Source organism: Odontesthes bonariensis, chromosome 4 (assembly GCF_027942865.1).
Source record: "Odontesthes bonariensis isolate fOdoBon6 chromosome 4, fOdoBon6.hap1, whole genome shotgun sequence".
NCBI lineage: Eukaryota > Metazoa > Chordata > Actinopteri > Atheriniformes > Atherinopsidae > Odontesthes > Odontesthes bonariensis.
In genome coordinates, this window is record NC_134509.1 from 17,313,779 (window position 1) to 17,332,853 (window position 19,075).

Below are 19,075 nucleotides of genomic sequence, written 5' to 3' on the forward strand. Positions count from 1 at the left end.
CATTCTGGACGGTTGCTCTCTTATTTTGCCTGGAGGATGCGGCATCCATGATTTCCGAAATGTTTTTGGAATTTGCCTTAGTAAAAAAAATAAAAAGGTAATTTTTCTACTTTTTTTTAACGTTTTTTTTTTGTTTTTAATTTTCGGTTTGGGTTTTTAACCAGAATTTATGGACGCAGTGACAAACTATGCCCTCTAACAGTGGCTTTACTAAGTGCTCCTGAGTCCGTACTCAGCCTCGTGAACGCGCCTGCTCCACCTGGCCCAATCACGTACGAGGAAGCTCACAACACCGCCACCTTCCCCAGCTGCTGGTGTTGTCTGTCGGCACTGCCTGTGCTGCGGCTCGGTCAGGACGCCTGCAGCTCACCTGAGCGCCTCATAACCCGAAACGACATTCATTTCTCCAGTGAAAAGTATCTCATACTAACTTAGTATAACATACTAACCCAGTCGGAGCGGAATACGTGTCCCGGCGAGCCTTCTCATCCATCGGGTAAGTGAGGCAGGACAGTACCGCCACATCATGCTGTTGATGTGCAATATGTAACTCTTCCATGAGAAGTCACCTTCCTGTGACAACACAGCTGAGGATAGGAGGGAGCATTAAATCACCCTACATTTTTTTTTTAAATTATTATTCTGCTTTGACCGCTGCGGTGACAGCAGGATGTGTCCTGCAATGCAGTCCGGGTCCAAAATGACATCATAATGGAGACTTATTGTAGTTTCAGCCCTTAATCTGTTGCTCCACTGTTTACTTGCAACGTAAATATCATGGAAGCATTGGCTTCATGTCAGCATTCTCTGTGGTACGATGCTCTGACAAATACAGATATTGGTCTGTGTATTAGTACACAGGTCTTTGTACAGTAAGATGTGAAATAGATTTGAATTTTAACAGACTGACTTTACTGCAGTTGGATCAGTTCTGATCTTTTAGGTCAGATTTAATGTGGCTTTTATATCAATGTCAACAGAAGACAGCTCTTCTTTGTAACATACACATCATCATTCCTCGTTTTCCATCTGTTTCAATATGATTAGATCTTTTTTTCAATATATGCCGCTGTATATTATTGAAATAAAAAAACAATTGTCTCTTTATTAGGAAATTTAACTTTGACAAGACATTAGATGATGTTTTTGGGGTTTTTTTTTGCTTTTCCAAACCCCTATTTTTTACTTAAGAGCATAACTTAAGTTCTCCATCTAAACTGCAGCCTTTTTTTTCTTATTACCATCATGATTTAAGATGTCCAGTGATCGGCTCAGACTATTGCATTTTACAGCTTTTGAAACTTTGTGTGGATATGTATTACAGTGCTGTTGTCATAGAGACAGAGCTTAGGTCTCTTATGGTTCAACATGTTTGGCTTTTGTAACTGTGCCCCTGCTGGTTTTGTCTTGCACCTCAGACCACAGCTCCCCTGGCTTTTGTACAGTTTTATCCATGCCAAGATGATTTAGGGAGCAATCTATTCAAGTGTTGGGAACAATACCCCCCATGTAAAACAGAGAAAGAGTCTCTTCCCGGGTCATGTCATGGGGGAGTGCGCCGTCAGCCCCCTGGTTGCTGTGGAGGCCGAGGGTAACATGGAAAACTCAATTCTTTGACGTCATCCCGAGGAGGAAGATATTGGGGGGCCAGATTTATTTGTGTGGGAGCAGGGAGGGGCTGAATAGTTGCTGGCAGCTCGGGTCAACTCGAGTGCACTTTATTGCCTGAAAATGTGACCTTTTCTTATAATTCAGGTTTAGTCTGCAGTGAAAAAGGGTTAGGAATAAGAGAGATTAATCAAACCTCCCCCTACCCTCTATCACCCAAATCTCCTGGTGGTTTGACAACGAAGAAAGTAAACTAAAGTAACTTAAAACTGACACACCTTATACACGGTTCCTTTCACAAATGAGGTCTAGATAAATAATGCTCCGCGGGTTTATGTGTGTTCCTGACAAGTCTGAGACTGTAATGTTAGCTGTGAGTGCCTGTAGGTAGGGTTTTACACATGTTAAAGTATATTTTAATAAGTCTCTGCCCTTGGGCAAACACTTTTCCCCAATGCCATACAAACATGTTTACTTTCTCTCCACGTTACCCTGCGGCCGTCTCTATGGTGACCTGAACAGATGCTTTATCTGTCACCTTTGTGTATCGCTGCAACCCGTGTCTCATTCAGGATGTGTTGCCTTCAGCCACTTGTTACACCCGGTTTTCGCCGCTCTGTTTTCGTTGCCGTGCTCAGAGTTCTGCGGTTAATCTGCAGGCGTCTGTGGCGGACTCGGCTTTAAAGCTGCACAAGGCCGTGAAGCCAAGAGGTGGATTTGCCTAAAGCTGATCTTGGCACCGGGCTCGGATTGCTGAAGCAACAATTGGAAGCCTGAGCCAGAGGTGATGCAGACGCAGCGGTCTGCTGAGGGCCAGACACTGATCACCTGTTAACAATGGAACAAACAGGAGAAACATTCAAAGCTCTGGTTTTTGATCTGTAGCCTCACAGACAAGGCATTCTTCTTGTCATTACCGTGCCCGAGTGGATTTTGTTTCGCACGGTTTACTTTTTCTCCCCTTGTATAATTTATCAGGAGATTCATGGCGTATTTTAGTGAAACGTGTGCCGTGGTTCTGGAAAACACCCTCTCAGGTGTATTGAACACAGCTTTATCATGAAGTGAGATTAGAGTTTTCCAGTACAGAGTGCGATATTATTCTCGTTTAAGGTGTGATGAAACATTTTGATATTTAACCTACTCTCACTGATGGATAAGGAGGAGAGTGGAAACACCTGGCTGTCAATATAATGCTGACGAACTGGCCAGATGTTTTTTGGGTCTCATCATCTAATGCTACAACACGTGCTTTGCAGTTTTGTAATTCTATGTTTGTTTCGTGTGAAAGTTGCCTGAGAATGGCTGTGAAAGTCCATCACATTTTCAGATCACATTCTTAAGACGACTGTTATTCGTCCTCAATCCAAAACTCAAACGCATTACGAAGATTTCTACAGAGATAATATCACAAGCGCAGCAGCCACAGCTGACTCTTCAGAAAGTGGGACGTGTGGAAATGTCCGATAAATAGGTAAAGTGATCCATCAGTCAAATCATTTAACTGAAACATTTATTTCAAAACATTTCGACTGCATCCTCGAGGGCAATGTAGTTTCAGAATTTTCTCATAACTACATGAAACTTCATTGAAAAAAACACCTTTTTTTTCTGGCTGTGGAGACTGAAAACAACTGCCAATCTTATGTTTAAGGGACATATACTTTTGCGTATAGATTTTACTGTGTTCTTCTTATATTTAACGTCTTTGCCAATTGAAACACTAGATTGTGGGCTGATTGGTGGTTCCAAAATGTCCCTCTCTGAGTTGTTTCTGTTTAGGGCTGTCACAACTAACAAGTGACGTCATCGCAGTTTTTTTTAGATAATCATAGTCGTCATAATCATCTTCGTTCACCTGTTTGATAACGGCTGCGTGATACTGACACCAATGTCATGTCAGAAAAGCAAAGAGGTATGTTTACATGTAAATATTTTTTATTTATGTTCCTGTGTATATTTCCAACGCATTTCATTTTTTAGAAATAGATGAACAGAGACTATTAAATCCCCAATCGGATGGATTCTTTGATGAAAAAAAAGAATCATCTAAAAACATATCATATTCTTTACAGCTTTGTCTTGTAAGAAGCACGTGATATTCACTCCATTTAGTGTTCATGTGCTTCATTTTACCAAACGTTGTAGAGCAGAAAGGAAGGATTAAATGCGCTTTACATTGGTCCAAAAAGAACGTGGTAGATGCGCGTTTCCTCTACTTCTGGCAGCAACTCTCAAGTTGCAGTTTCATCACCATTTTTTTTTTTTTTCGTCAGCAAGCTCGTGCAAAAGACTACCAAGCTGAGTGTCGTGAAACACAGTGGCGAGGTGGATCAAAGGAAAAGAAGGAACCGATTAAATTTTGGTGCAAATCCGAACCACTTTCTTTAAAAAAAAAAAAAAAAAAGAAAGAATTTAATTAAACATAGCACATTAACCTCGGCAGCGGGCTGCGCTCCCCACTTGCAGTTCATGTATAGAACATACAGCAGCACTGAATTATCTGCTGCTAACCCGCAACATTTTAATGGGTGAGGACGGTGCTCAACACATTTTTCTGCTGGGTCAGTTATTAAGAGGATTAGCATAGATTCCTTGTTTGCCTTAGAGTTACATAGGTTTTACAGTTGGTTACATGATGAGGCCAATCCCAAGTTGAGTTGCAGGTCAGCTGACAGGCTGCAGGTGGGGTGGTCATTCATATAAGTCTTAGCTGAACTTGTCTGAAGCCTGCTTAAACAGTAATTGACAGAGCTGGCTCGCGTGCTCTGCAAACTGACAGCTTTAATCTTCAAAATCTGGAAACTTCGTTTCAGACGCAGGCTGTTATTAGCAGATTTGCGCTAAGCTTCAGGGGATATGTTGTGCTGGTGGCTGCTATTCTGTATCTACACGTAGTCTTTATAATATCCGTCATTCTCTTACCGTGCAGGTGTTGGGGATGCCCCGTGGGGCACAGTGAAGGCAGGACAGATAGAAGTTGTACAGTCTGGCCTTAGATTTATGAGCAGATGCATCTCCGCTCTTCTTCAGTTTGGAAAGAACTCACTTGGCCCTTTGATTTGGAGCTGACATACGCTATAATGGGATTTTTAAAAGTGTTATCAATCCTCGCGTTTTGTCCACCTCAAGCTTTTAATTGCAGTGTGCTACTTTCATCAAAAAATAATGCTGCACTTGGATAGGCTTCTTATATAAAATGCCTGGTTAGACAGAACTTCTGCCTCAGCAGTCTGGAGGCTACGGCTGTTTCTCTGTGCGACAGACAATGAAAAGTGTTTTAATACGCTGGGGGTTTGATCTCCATGATAACCTTTTTTTTTTTGAGAGCGAGAGATACATGTTAACGATTACTTTTATTAACTGTAGTTGGTGGCAAAGTAAATAAAGCAAAGTTGATGAACACTCTCACAGCTTTTCCGAATGTAGAGCTGTACAAATGAAAGGTTTAAGCCGACTTACAGGTAAGAAACAACTTGGTCTGGTTGTACATGTAAATCAAAGTGTTGAACAGATATCTTCAAGTCAAGAGTCAACTCGCTGACAATTACACTCTTTGCCTGTGGTGCTATTATTAGTCCATTAACACCTAATGCAACATGTGAGTGCAGCTGCATGTGTAGAGGGCACCTCGGAGCTTAATGAGTCAAAATGCATTTTGATACTTTTTTTTTTTTTTTTTTTTACTGTTCCTTTAATGACGCTCTATGGGATATCTAATCAATAAAAGAAAATCAGCAAGTTTTGCTTGAATAAATGGTACAATATTCTAAAATCAGCTTTAAAATAGTTTTAGCTTATACTATACATATTGTTGGAGCTAAAATATTATTTGGTGGAACTGTCCTTTCTCAGTCACTCGATGTTGGCATGCAGCTCATTGTTGTGACATGTAAAGCAGGAACTGTGGAGCAGCAAAACACAATGTCACAGTACTCTGACATGGTCATTATACAGAAATTTAGGTGCCCCAAATATCCACTAGGTGTTTTGTACTTTTCTGGCCGTACTACATAACCCTGAAACCCTCACTGCTGTTTGCCGGTTCAGCTCCTCTATCCTGCTGGTTACCTATAGGCCCTTTATAAAGATGGCAAACTGAATACTTGTTGTTTAATATCCACAGACACTGAAAAAGGTAGCATTGAGGATGACAGCAAAGTGAAATATGACCCTTAAATCCTCTAGTATTTCTGTGTTAGTCTGCTCTGTTAAGCGCTAGTTTGCTCCATAGAACCAGGTGGGGAATCCTCTTTAGAAATGATTTGAGAAAGGAAGGCACGTTCAATGAAAGACTCAACAAGTGCGTGGATTAAGTTTCCAAATTAACCAAAGGAACTGCGCAGAAGCAGTCAGTAAATAGGAGCTGCTATTGTTTGCGGTCAACATGTCTAGGAACCATCAAAAAACCAAGTTGGAATGCAGATTTGTCAGAACTTTTGTTTTTCTGCCGCAATAATAAAGATTGAAGCCTGATTTTTTTTTTTTATTGTGATTTCATAAGATTCCTGCTGCTTCATGAGAAAATCTTCAAATCTTCTTAATATGAATTTGATATCGTGCGATTGCAGTCTGTTAATGGTGATATTTATTAATTGTGATCTGCAAAACTGAAAAAAGTTTTAGGCAGCTGAAGCAGAGCAGAACTTCAGCTGTGTTTCAGTCACTTTAAGCTGACTTTAAAAGGTGACCTTATTTTTCATATTTCCTGTTTCTTAGAGTGAATAAAGTCGCACCACTAGAGTTCCAGCATGTAAAATGAGAACAGAGGAATGCATCTCCTTGCTCACGTTCAACCAATGCGAGGGGATTGTGTGCAGACAAAAAACAAATGGATTTGTAACAACTAACGTGAAAAAATTAAACACTGATTAACAGTTATCTTGCAGTTGAGGAGAAATGTGCTCTGCACACTGAGCTGAAGTTAACGGGGTCAGTGTTGGTATTTATGAAAAAGAATCTGTTTCTGTTTACCTGCTTTGTTTTACCCAGTGTCTTCGTCTTGAGGACTGACAGGGACTTGTGATGCTTGCTGGATGTCGGACATGGGTCTCAGCTGCTGTGGTTGTGTGTGTGTGTGTGTGTGTGTGTGGGGGGGGTTTACAGTAACACAGGTGGAGCTGCACATGACATTAGGGTGTCACGCTGTACCTTGACCTTATTAAAAATTTTAAAAAAACCTAGACAAATGGCACCTTGCAATAATCTCCTTAAAAGCGATTGTGCAGATTTGAGAGTGGGGAAAATATTTCTGTTTGTTCTGAGCCGTGTTAATCCTTCGTCCATAACCTACTGTGGCTCACATGGTGGTGGGTTTTGTTGGTTTGTGCAGCGACTCTTTCGCCCTCATTTCTACATGGCACTTGTTCAGCATATTCAGCAGCGTCACTGGAAGTTCTGTGTCAAGGTACTGTTTGTTCTTTGGCTTTGACTCCTTACAAGACATTGAAAAGATAAGCTCAGGCATCCCTTCAACAAAGGCCAAATCGAGGAGACTCCTTGGATGAGCATCACTAGATAGTGGAGCATGAGGCCATGATCGCTGAAGTGTTTGCTCAACCAGAGTCCAAATCTTGGGCAAATTAGCATGCATAGTTGAAACTTGCTTTTGAGAGGATATTCAAAAATGATTCTTGGTTTTTAGTCCAGTACATGATGTGCCATGGCTGACACAGGTGAGTCGCCGCTGGGTTGTTGAGAGACTAAGTACAGGACAGCAGTAGCTGAGTTGAGAAAAAGTTTATTCATGGTAGCATGAATAATTCACTTGGTCAGGGTCTGTCAGATTTTATTCAGACATAAAGATGGAAGTGCTCAATCTTTGAAAATATTTGACAAATCCAGGATTTCCGGAATAATAGGTTCCTTGTCTGCAGTTTTTGCCAGTGTGACGGCTTTTCCTGGACGAGGGGGGGGGCTGTTGTCTGGGCTTTCCGTTCGTAATTTGTGTGTTACACAACCGATGCCACGGGGTTATAAATGGCTAGTTGTTATGCAGGTATTTCATATTTTGTGACATTTTGTCCAACTTACACAAACGTGAGAAAAGCGGTTTGATATGAAGCTTTAGTTTTGTCAAAGTACTCTTTGTTTGAGGATGAGACAGATGGGTTGTCGTGATTTATCCTGCCACCGTCACCTCCTGCGTGTTGATCTGCTGTTCCGACACACACTTTCGAAGTGCAGTTTCGTATTCTTTGTATCCGTTTTGTGACCGCTCTTTTGTCGTTGGTGTCAAGGCAATAGTAACCTGGCTCGTGTGTGTGTTTGTGTGAGCTGTTTGAAGCTGTATGTGTACGGTTTCGGCAACAACTCCAACTCCCGTTCTGTTTGTCCTCTCTTCTGTAAATAACATTTAGAAAGTTGGAACAAAAGTTCCCAAATGGACATTAAGTCCACACACACACACACGCTCAAGTGCAGAGCTTTCTTGTATATCTTTATACTGACTGCAGTTCTACTTTAACCTCTTTATATATTTCATACACTTATAAATACCTTTCTTTTTTATAATGGCTGACATCCAGATATCCCTTTGGGAGCTGTAAGGAGGGCCTTGACGTTGGGGATAGAGGAGCTGATCGGTGTGGACAGGATGGAGACGAAACATTTGCCAGCAAAGCATTCTCACTGCTTTGCAGGAAAACCCACAAACAAATGCTAAGAAGTGAAAGGCCCTGTTTGATGAAATAACTTGAATGATTCTGGCTAAAAATTGTGCTAAATGATTTGTTAATCTGTCCATCGACCGAAAATATGGGGACTTCTTTCTTTCTTGAGCCCTTTGTACTGGATCTGGCTGTTTTGCAACCTGCAGCGTCTTTGGGAGGCTCCAAAGCATACCACAATGCTGCTGTAAGTGAAAAAAGATACAGCATTTGTTTTGATTATTCTTTGACGCACCAAATTTGGTAGACCCTAGAAATCTTTGAACAGATTCGATTGTATGCGTATTATGTGGCTGTTGTTAACTCTAACATGCAGTTTACTGTAGTTTGTCAAATCTCACGCTGTGGTCTGGTGATAAGGATCTGGAGATTTACTCTATCTCAGTAACTCTTTTCCATTGAGACCAGGGTTGTTCGGTTTTGTCCCGCAGTTGCGCAGCTGTTAGGGAGTGGATTTCAGGGTGTTCTGAGCTGGAAGTCTGGAGACATTTGGCTCTAAGCTCACGAGGTTGGTGTGATTTCAGATCTTTGACAAGCAGTGCTTTGATCTAAATGGTGACACTGGCAGAATATCGGGCTCCTAACGACAGGGTTACAGAAGCATTTTTTGTTACATTTACTATGTTCGCCATGCTTGTGTATGAGGTTACTGTTTACAACTAGGGACAATGCACAAGAGATGCCTACAGAGGATGAGACATACAGTGTACTGAACCTGAGAAGAGACCAGACTTACAGATTCAGATGCAAGGGAGGAAATGCTGAGAGAGCTTTAAATTAGCACTGAAAATTACGGTAAAAAGGAGTTGATGTGTGCTGTTTTTTCTGTCATTATAAATGATATTCTTGGTCTGCTGATCCAATGAAACAATTGAAAGATATTGGGGTAAGATTTTCACTTCCTGTGCTGAATGAATCCTCACAAAAACTAAATAAACTTGCATTACCATTGTTACAGATAATGGGTAAAAAAAAAATTTCTCTGTACAGCTAAAATACCACAGATGGCTGTCTCTGTCTCTGCACCACCACTGTTTGGAAAAGTTAGGATCAAGGTGGACGGAAGCAAACAGGCCGACAGCGACATCCCACTGAGCTTTATGCAATTTACTCTCTGCTAACGAGTGTTCCCATGGTAATGATGATGGTGCAGAAATGGCCAAATCCCCTGTGAACGCGCCTCTTTGCCCCTACAGTGTGAGTGAAAGACTTGTGCTCTGCAGGGACCTGCTGACCCTCAGGAAATTGAACTGGAAGGTAGCAACAGGGGATTATTATAGCAGGCGATGGCGCATTGACCTTCAGCGTTACACATTTGTGAATCAGAGTGGATTGTGTTTGAGTTGGACTTGATGGCTCCTTCAAAACTTGTTGACAGGTACTTAGTAAGTTACGGTAGCTTTTTATTGTGTATCTGTGAATTAAATAAAATCATCTAAAAATAACACATTTTAGGCTGGGTAATTTTAACGATTTTAATAATCACCTGCACCGGTGATATAATTTGAGTCAGAATAGATTTTGTTGAGTGCTTTTGAAGTGTAGAAGTATGTGTAAGGCATCATGGAGGGGGGTCAGAAACTGGAAAAGGTTCAGAACCAACTTTGGCAAAACAATTAGGATCCCACAGGTCTTTAGAGGAAAAACAAAAAGCATTGATCTTGATTCTGTATCAGCGATTCGATTTTTTTGTACTTATTCATCCAGGTTTTTATTTTTCATCCTCATTGAGAATGTCCCTTTGGCAGAAAACATAGACCTCTCTTCCCCTTCTCTTCTTCAACTTGTTCCCATGAAAGGGTGAAACAAAGTGAACTTATTTAGACTGAGATTTTAAAAATGCAATTTTTTATTTTTTTTTTGTGGCTGCACTTTTCTGGTTCCAAGCCCTTATTTGTTAAGTTTACCTCACCTAATGGCCTGGGTTCGATTCCTGCTTTGTGTACAAACCTGCCTGTCTCTACAACTATTCTGATTCTGGTTCTGATTCCGGCATTTGAGTTATTTTCTGAGTATTCATCACAGTAATTTCTACGGGACAAATCGATAAGCTACAGCAACATTACAACAACATGAAGGAATGGCATTACATTGTATCTGCAATCCTTTTCTGGTAAGATCTGGTTTGATCTGGTGTTCATGGGATATAGCTGAAAATCAGCCAAGCAGTCTGTGCATCCCTTGTCACAGCACTCACCGATCACTCAATGCGGTCACGCCCCTTTTGGCTTACCTTTGGAGCCAGTCTCAAGTGACTAGTCAAGGGAAATTAGTTTTTAAAAACCTCTGGGTTGGCTTCATTTTTCAGCCCTGGAGGTTGCTGTTTGTGGTCCGTAACAATGGGATAGGACCCCACCCAGATCAGATTAGACTGATTGTAATTTGGACCATGTCACTACCTCTACCTCAGATGTCATAATTGTGATTGAGCATAGCGAGGCCTACCTTCATAAGCCGCTTTCGGACAGACCGTTCTAAGAAAGTAGTTATCAGAACTACCCTCCTTGAATTTCGTTCTGATAACTATCCTTCCCCTGCGGAACTGTTTCAGTCTGCATTCGCACATGAGTCGGGACCTGATAGGGACTGATGCGCCGCGCGCAGCCGTCTGCTTCAGTGACATGTTAGCCGTTAGCCGTTTAGCGCTACATTCAAACACAAAACAAAACAGTAAAAGTAAGGAGAGTAGAAAAAACACCACCAAGAAGCTAATATGGAGAGCGGGGAGGCCACCGTGTTTATGGTCTGCATGATGGTGATATTAATCATGGACAATCACATCAGGCGTCTAATATCGAGGCTGGAAGAGCTCACAGAGAGAGTCAGGAGATACTTTTTCATTTCATGAAGGAAGAAAGGAGAGCAGAGCGCTGCAGACAAATGAGACCAGTGTAAGTTTAACTTATTAAACACCCGCCTGTTCTGTCTGTGTTGTATGAGTAAACATTTCAGCCGTGATAGCATGACATGGGGCGTAGCTACCAACCACCACACACCTCCGTTAGATTCGTTCTATAAGAACTATGAAAAGACCCGACCTCGGAGAAGGAGCTAAATAGTTATAGGAACCAAGGGAGAAAGCCCCGAGTTCCTGTATGTCCGAACACGGGAGAAAACGGCCCCGCGGATTAAAAGGTTATTAGAACTGCCAAAGGTTCCTACAGTCCGAAAGCGGCTATTGTGTTGTGGCAGCAGTGGAGAACGCTCAGGTTTGGGGAGAACTCTCTGACATGTTTGTATTTCTTCTTACCAATCACAGTTATTTTGGCTTGGCACAGGATGCAGCAATGATGCCCCTCCAGAATGGTGTCAGAAGAAAAACTGTGTTTTTGGAATGGAACTGGTAAGAGCACATGCAGGAGTCCCTATAGGTTGCAAAATGTTCTTTATAGAGCAATTCACCAAAATGATGAGGTAACCGTCAGATTTAAATCTTCGTCATAACTTTTTGGTGTGTAGGTTTCAGCTCAGTGCCTGTTGTTTCCTTCAAAGAAAACTTTGAAAAACAGGTACCTGCAGGCAATGGAAGTGAAGGTGAAAGTTGTTAGTAATGAGCGCCGAGCCCATAGCCTGATAAACCAGCCTAAATGGATTGGATGTCTAATTTAGTCTGGCACCGATCAATGGATACAACGGAACATTGTTGATGAGCACAACCCGTTGTCTTTCAAACCGCGTCTGTGCCTATAGGCCAACGCTCTGACCAATCAGCGCAACTGACTGTGACGTAGTAAGCGCGACAGAAAGCTTTGGTGGGAGGGGACTCTTCCAAAACTGATGCCAAGCACAGATTCTATAATAGGACAGATACGCCACTCACGGTGCATTTCCGGTTTCCAACGAGGCGATTTTGGTTGCAGTTCCACCCTCTTTCCACGTGGGGCGCCCAATTTTGGAGACCAGAATGAATGGAGTCCTATGGAGCTATACGCCCTTTCGTGCCCTTATCTCAAGATATAATTTTTTCTCTAGTAATTCGAATGTTGTTTTCGAAAGAGGGTGTTTAGAAAATACCCATGGCTGAGTTTTAGATTTTTAGAGCCACTCATTTGCTTAAAAAAAGGATTTGAAGTGTATATGACGTCATACATAGCTGGTCGACCAGCTGTCATTAGCACAATGCTAGCGCGTTGTGGACAACAAGAAGCCAACCAGTAAGAAATCAAAGGGATATATGTACTCGTTCAGTAGATTTTTTACTTGAAACCCATGTTGAGCTCTCAGAAACTACATTCAAATCTGAGCGCTCTTGAGGAGACTTAGGTGACACTGACCATTTGTAGCATCTAGCTCCATTGGGCCCCATTCATTCTGGTCTCCACCGACGCTCCCAGTGGAATTCTGGTGGAACTGCAGCCAAAAAGCCGGTACAATGGGGCTTAATACAGAGTGGCAAGGCTGTTCGTTATAATGGCTGTGTGCCAAGGCTGAATCAAACGAGCACTGTTCCATTGCCGCCGCCATCTTTCTTGTTGTGCTTTCGCTTGTCTATGTTCGCTTCCACTGCCCAACGTCGCACTGCTCTGTCGTCACTCCCTCAAAACCCCGCACCAGAACCCTCTGGCCCGCCCGCGTTGATTCAAAACACATCTCTGCGTTGTGATTGGTTTAGTTGCCATCTGCCAGATTCAGGGCAGTATTTTCAAAATGACAAGTGGATCGAGGCCAGACCCAACCGCAGGCAAAACATTTTGCCGTCCAGCAGTTGGCGCTGGTTTTCCAGGCTACCGAGCCCATAGACTTATCCCAGTATTCCACATCCAGTAAGTCAGACTATCATATCTCCCTAACCCTAATCCTTGAAGACGAGCTGTCATGAGTCGTACCGTGTTTCTTCTCCAAGTGCTTGCAAACCTGTTGCTGTAGCCATTGTTTTACACGTTGCTTTTGTTTTGCCATGGATTTCGCAAACGTTTTTTCATTCTACACATATACCAAATAAGTTTTTACGGCTGTTTTCATAACTGTTTGTAGGCTTCAACATGAGAGCCTATGTGTAATACCTTGTGTGACCTGGTCTGCTCCAATTTATTTAGGAAAGGATTCCATCATCTTTGCTGTAGAAGACTGGCTAATTTTCTCACTGGCCTTTGATTTTGGTTGTTTCCAATCAGACTAATGACAGAGGGTGGGGATCTCCTTGTTCATAATCAAGATTGATTGGAGCGGGAATGCCTCGGGGTCAACAACAGGTGCACCTTTAGATGAAGCGCTGTGTTCATTCATGACAGTTGGTGGATGTGTGGGTCGACCATCTATCTGCTTTCTGTGCCTCAGGGTTTTTCTGTGTTGCCTTACTGACAAATGGGTTTTGTCCTCTGTAAATCATGTTAGGCCTGTGATTATCGGTTAACGCCTTGTTGATGTCTTTCCATTCAGTTTGACGTGTAATGAAATGACCGAGATACTACAGATCAATCACGGACACTCAGCTCATTTCTTCAGAGGATGAATTACTCGTGCACATGAACCCAGTGCAGACAGGAAAGTTTAGAAAAAAAAAAGATAGGGAGGAACAGCTTTGCTCCATAAAGAGAAACGTTCACCTGCCAGCACCGTAATGCATGTTCAAAGACAATTATTTGAGAATAACTTCATACCACATGACAACAAAGATGTAACCTGAGAATGAACTCTTTTAACTGCGAGCCACAGTTGTAATGCTCAGATAATAGTGATCTCTTTAAAGAGATATTTAGGTGAGATTTCCTTCCTGTGTTTTCCTCATCACAGCTGGCCCATAACAGGGTGGCCATGTTGTCGCTGCAGAGGGAGATGACTCTGTGTGAGGTCAGATGTTCTCACAGTCTCATGAATGAAGCATGAGTGACGGTGTGGTCCAGCTCTGAGGACATGGCAACTGAGTTTGCAGCCTTGTGCTGGGAACATGAGGCCATTAGTGACATCTGCCTTATTAATTAGTAACAAACTCTGAGTATCGGGTGGACAAAGCGGTGAAGCAGTGGGAGATGACCAGTAAGATGTTGGAGGCAAAGTGTTGGTTCCAGAAGTCTCTAGAAGGTCGTCTCACTTGGACAGTGTTTGTTACCAGTTTGCAATTATTGCTGTTATCTGAATGGACTGATCTTTCATGAAATCTTTCTCCCTTTGTTCTTTATTTTTCTCTGCCTTTAGAACTCCAGTTCCAAAAATGTTGGGATGCTGTGTAAAATGAACCAATATTTATTTTCCCAGAAGAACATAGAAAAACATATCAAACGTTGAAAGTGAGGCATCTATTTCATGAAAAATACAATACAAATTCATCTTGAATTTAATTGCAGAAACACTCTTTCGTGAGATTTGGAAACCATTGCATTCATTTTTTATTTCTATTTTACACAGCGTCCAATTTTTATTGATTTTTTTTTTTTTTTTTTTTTTTTTGGAATTGGGGTTCTATATAAAGGTGCTGGAAGTAATGTACTCAAGACACCCACCATGTCTCAGATTTATCTCCTGCTTTCTGTTAGACCCTCTATTCATCTCTTTGCTTGAACAGAGGAGTATCAGATCACTGTAGCCATGTCAAGTTGTCAACTCTGGTGACAGTGAGTGATGTCCTGAAATAAAACACAGTTTCCCGCCAACTGAGAGCCACAGTGCTGCTGCTGTTTTAACAGTGACCAGGGGGAGGAGAAGCAAGGGCCCGCCTTTCTTCTAGCCTGTGAGGCGGCTTTTCAATATTCGATGATTACAATGTTCGCTGAATTTTCATTTAAATTACTTTTTGTTTCATGATCGGGTTAGGATGCATGATGAGAGGGAAACCGTGCTCATTGCCAAAAGGGTTTCAAGTAGTCCTGTCAACCAATCAAGCTTTTTAATGCTGAAAAATTGGTTGATTATGTGTAGTTAATTGCAAATGGATTTTTTTTTTAATCTGTTAAATTTTTACCGAAATTATAGATTTTGCATACAAATGTGCTTTTGCCAGCCAAACCTTTCCCTTTAAGACCGTATTCAATAAAGTTTGTTGAACATAGAATCAATGATGGAACATTCTTAACAAAAGGCAACAGAGGCTCTTAGATTATTCTTTATCATTGTATAAATGGGCCCAGGTTCCAGAATAACTTTTCTAAATGCTGTTCACCAAATTCAAACTCAAAGAGTCAGAGTTACAGCACCGCTCTATGACTGCAGTAGATCCAGACAGATTTACTGGAGCTTTATGTGTAGTTTTTCACTGAGAGGTACAGATTATGTTCTGTTACTTTACAGTACTGGGAATAATGTTGGTGTTTTGATCTTGTCTGACCTGTGATATTGCTGGTCTAATGCACCAACTGTGAACTAAAAGCAGACTGATTTAAACTGTAAAAGGAGATTTATTTGTTCTGATTACCAGTGCGAGCGAAGTTTCCCCGGCATAGAATTCTGTAAACAGTCTTGGAGTCAGGGGTGCAAAGGCTAATGGGGCTGTTCATGTTTCAGGTCTGGTCATTATTTAGCACTGTTTTGACAAGTAAAACTGTTTTATGTTGAGAATTTGGTGTGTTAGTTTCATTGTTACTATGGTCAAGGACAGTGTTTTAATTGGGTCAATAATAGGCAACCATGACAAACGTTCCGGCTGCATTTAGTGACGTCCTTGTGGCTGATTTTAGTACTACTAAAGCAGTTTTTGTATGGTGTGTAAGTCTGTTCAAAGAAGCAATTACTTCACAGCATTAGGTGTCTGTGTTCAAAAATAAATTTGAAAAAGTGATCTGTCAGCAAAGATTTTTTTTAAGGGTGCACAGTGACTGTTTCTGAACCTGAAAACACGACACAGTGTCTTTACAGTATAAATCTGCTGTTTTATTCTTTTTCGGCCATTCAAAATGACCTGACATGATTCGCGTCGTCTCAAGTTTGTTTTGTTGTCCTGTGTTTTCATTGGTGTTAAACAGGTTGATGTTGATTAGAATTCATGATAAACTGACATGATCCCATGATTTAAATCAAGAAAATCTCAAGATTTACATTTTTAAAATGTTCTTGTTTTATTTAAGTGGAACTGAATTTGATTTCAGACATATACACATAGTTATAATGCTTAGGTCTATTGTGCGTCTGCTTGACACAAAACCAACTGCACAATATATGACACAATATATGATTTAATGAGACGTAATTTTTGTCGTAATCTGTAGTTACATAAGTTTTTAGTTGTCCCATACTTGAGTGCTGGTTAAAAGTGATACCTCATTACGTAACAGAAGCTAAGCTGTGTGTGTATTGTCTCAGTCTATTTTACACACCAGAGCCTGACTTCAAAGCCCTCAACGCTTTAAAAAAGGATTTGCCATTTCCCTCAATGTGAGCTCCTTCGTCTGGGTACCCCTTCGCTTTTTGATCCGTTTCACCCCTTAATTTTCCCAAATTCCAGTTTGTACGCGATGACATGCATGACTACCTCAGTGTAATCCTGTCTTGTTTTTGTTGCTTTCATAGCTCCATGGCTATCGTCGCCCCCTGTCCCTTTTCTCTGGAAGATAACCTTCAAAGGCTCTGCTCAGTGCGATGGCTGACCAGCTGACTTATGGAGATGGACAGCATCAAACAAAGAGCTCCCGTCATTGTGACTAGATGAAGGGACACCTGCCTTCGTCCAGCAGCGAGCAGACTCACTGCATTTGATGTTCTTCAGAGTGAACTGACGCACATTAATAAAAACAAATCAGCTGTCAGGAAATCCTTTTTGATGAATGGGAGATACTTCTCAGATATATGTGGATTGTAAACCTATGTGATGCTTGTTATGAGTTGTTCATCCACAACCAATGAGCCAGAGAGCTGCAGCAGTGAGGGGAGCAGCTGCACCACTTCCTCCATTACTACCTCTACTACTGACCCGTCCTCTATATCTGGACAGACTAACTCCTCATTGCCTTCTCTCAGTGATGCCACCAACAACATCCAGCATGAGGCTCCACCACCCCCTCCCCTCCCACCCCCACCCCCACCACCACTGGCAAACATGTCCACCAACCACAACGTGAGGAAAAAGCGCCGCGTGCGAAGCTTCTTCTGGAAGCCCATCCCCGAGGAGAAGGTGCGAGGGAAGCCAAACATCTGGACGATGGCGGTGCGACAGCAGCAATACCAGATCGACGTCCGCTCTGTAGAGGAGCTTTTTGGGCAACAGGAGGAGGCAGGTATGGGCTTGCGCGGGGCAACTTCAACAACAGGAACCTCAGCTCGTGTTTCAAGATCACGCTCTTTTAAGGAGGGCAAGAAGGATGAGGTGAGCAGGAGTCATAAAGCTTTAAGAATGTCACATAACATATGTGCAAATGGCCTTTTGTAATCTTACTAAAACATCCCAACTACATAAAATAAGAGAAAACAAATGTCCGTTAATAGGGTTGATGCTCACTTTGTTAGCCTAAGTTAAATTCAATGTTTTTATTGAATTAGCTTTTTGTTACTGGATACATGATGTCATGACTTTTACAACCTCTTAAGAACCACTGCCATTGTTTATTGCAATCAACCAAGGCATGCTGGTCACATCAGGTTTTACAAGCATCACTGAGGGGATAGGAAAATCCCAAAGTTATGAATAAAAAGGTACAGCACAGAACTTTGCTAACGGTTCCTAGAATATCAAGACATCCCTACAGGGAGTAGTTGTGTAACGGTGCTCTGTTACAGCTTTCCTTTGTTCATGCAAAACTATTTGTGTTCGTGAGCAGAATAAAGACGTGCTTGATTCACTATGTGCTCCTGCAATGTAACATGTGAGCTGTAAAAGAATACCTGCATGAGAAGAATCAGGGCCATGTTATGAGCACGACATTGCAAAGCCCAAACACCAAGAGACACTGCCTGAAAACATCAGTATCAGCACAAACTGTGCTGTGAATGAAGGTGGGGGGGTGTTCGGCTGTATCCAGGTATAAAAACATCAGAATTTTGTCACTCTGGTGTAAGAATCTATACCCAACTCTGATAGGAAGGGTCTGCACTCTTCAGATTTGGGCACTTAAACAGTTTTTAATCCCAGTCACAGCCAAACATGCACCCGCCTTCATCAGGAGCACAGTTAGCTTCCAGCTGTGTACGGGGATTTTTAACAGCACAGATACTGAAATTCTCACCCAGACAGAGTAATTCTTTCTCTTGAACTTTTTGAAAAACATAATTTATCGTCCAACCTTTTCTTTTGTTACTTGTCTACCTCACTGTGTAACATATTTACTGTAGCATGCCGCCTGCTTAGGTTTGCACACCCTCAATCCGTGAGCCGTCTTTTTGCGGCCTCTAATATGTGTTTATTTGCGAGGGCGGCTTCTGAAAACTCTTAGGGCCCACTTACATTTAAAGGACGGTATCCCTTCAGTTCTAAAGCAGGCGGACAGATATACGGTCCTCCAAAAAACTAATGGGGACTTCAAATGGACTTGACATGCTGATAAAGTACTGATTGGCTGAAAGTCAGCTTAAGTCAGGAGTGGCCAACCGCATCCAATTTTATAACAAAGAGGATAAAGTGCCAAAAACAATGAATAGCAAAGAAGCACAGTTGAAAACCACAGATAGGAGCTGCACTGGTCAATCTTCAATATCTTAACTCTTAGTTTCACTCCATCACAAAGCAGATCTTTTCTTTTTGTTTTCCACAGCAGAGCAAAGCTAAAGGAACAACAACAGCACCAACACAACCAAGAGAAATGATCTGGTCAAATTAATTTGCTTTACATATTTCTGATGCCCCCCACGAGTGGCAGCAAAACACTAGAGCGAGTAGATGTGCTTTTGTATCATCTGTTGCTCTGCATACCTAGTGGATTACTTTATTTTTGTTGACA

The 19,075-nt window shown here is 41.8% G+C and overlaps 1 protein-coding gene across 1 annotated transcript in view; it reads left to right on the plus strand.

The window, feature by feature from the left end:
- The first annotated feature begins 338 nt into the window (after nt 1–338).
- The window catches only part of fhdc1 (FH2 domain containing 1), a 33,443-nt gene continuing 14,706 nt past the window's right edge, over nt 339–19,075 (plus strand). Inside the window, exons 1-2 of the mRNA XM_075463260.1 lie at nt 339–496; nt 16,716–17,508. Of these exons, the coding sequence (XP_075319375.1) occupies nt 17,014–17,508 (495 nt within the window). The 5' untranslated portion in view covers nt 339–496; nt 16,716–17,013. The remainder of the gene's footprint in view (nt 497–16,715; nt 17,509–19,075) is intronic.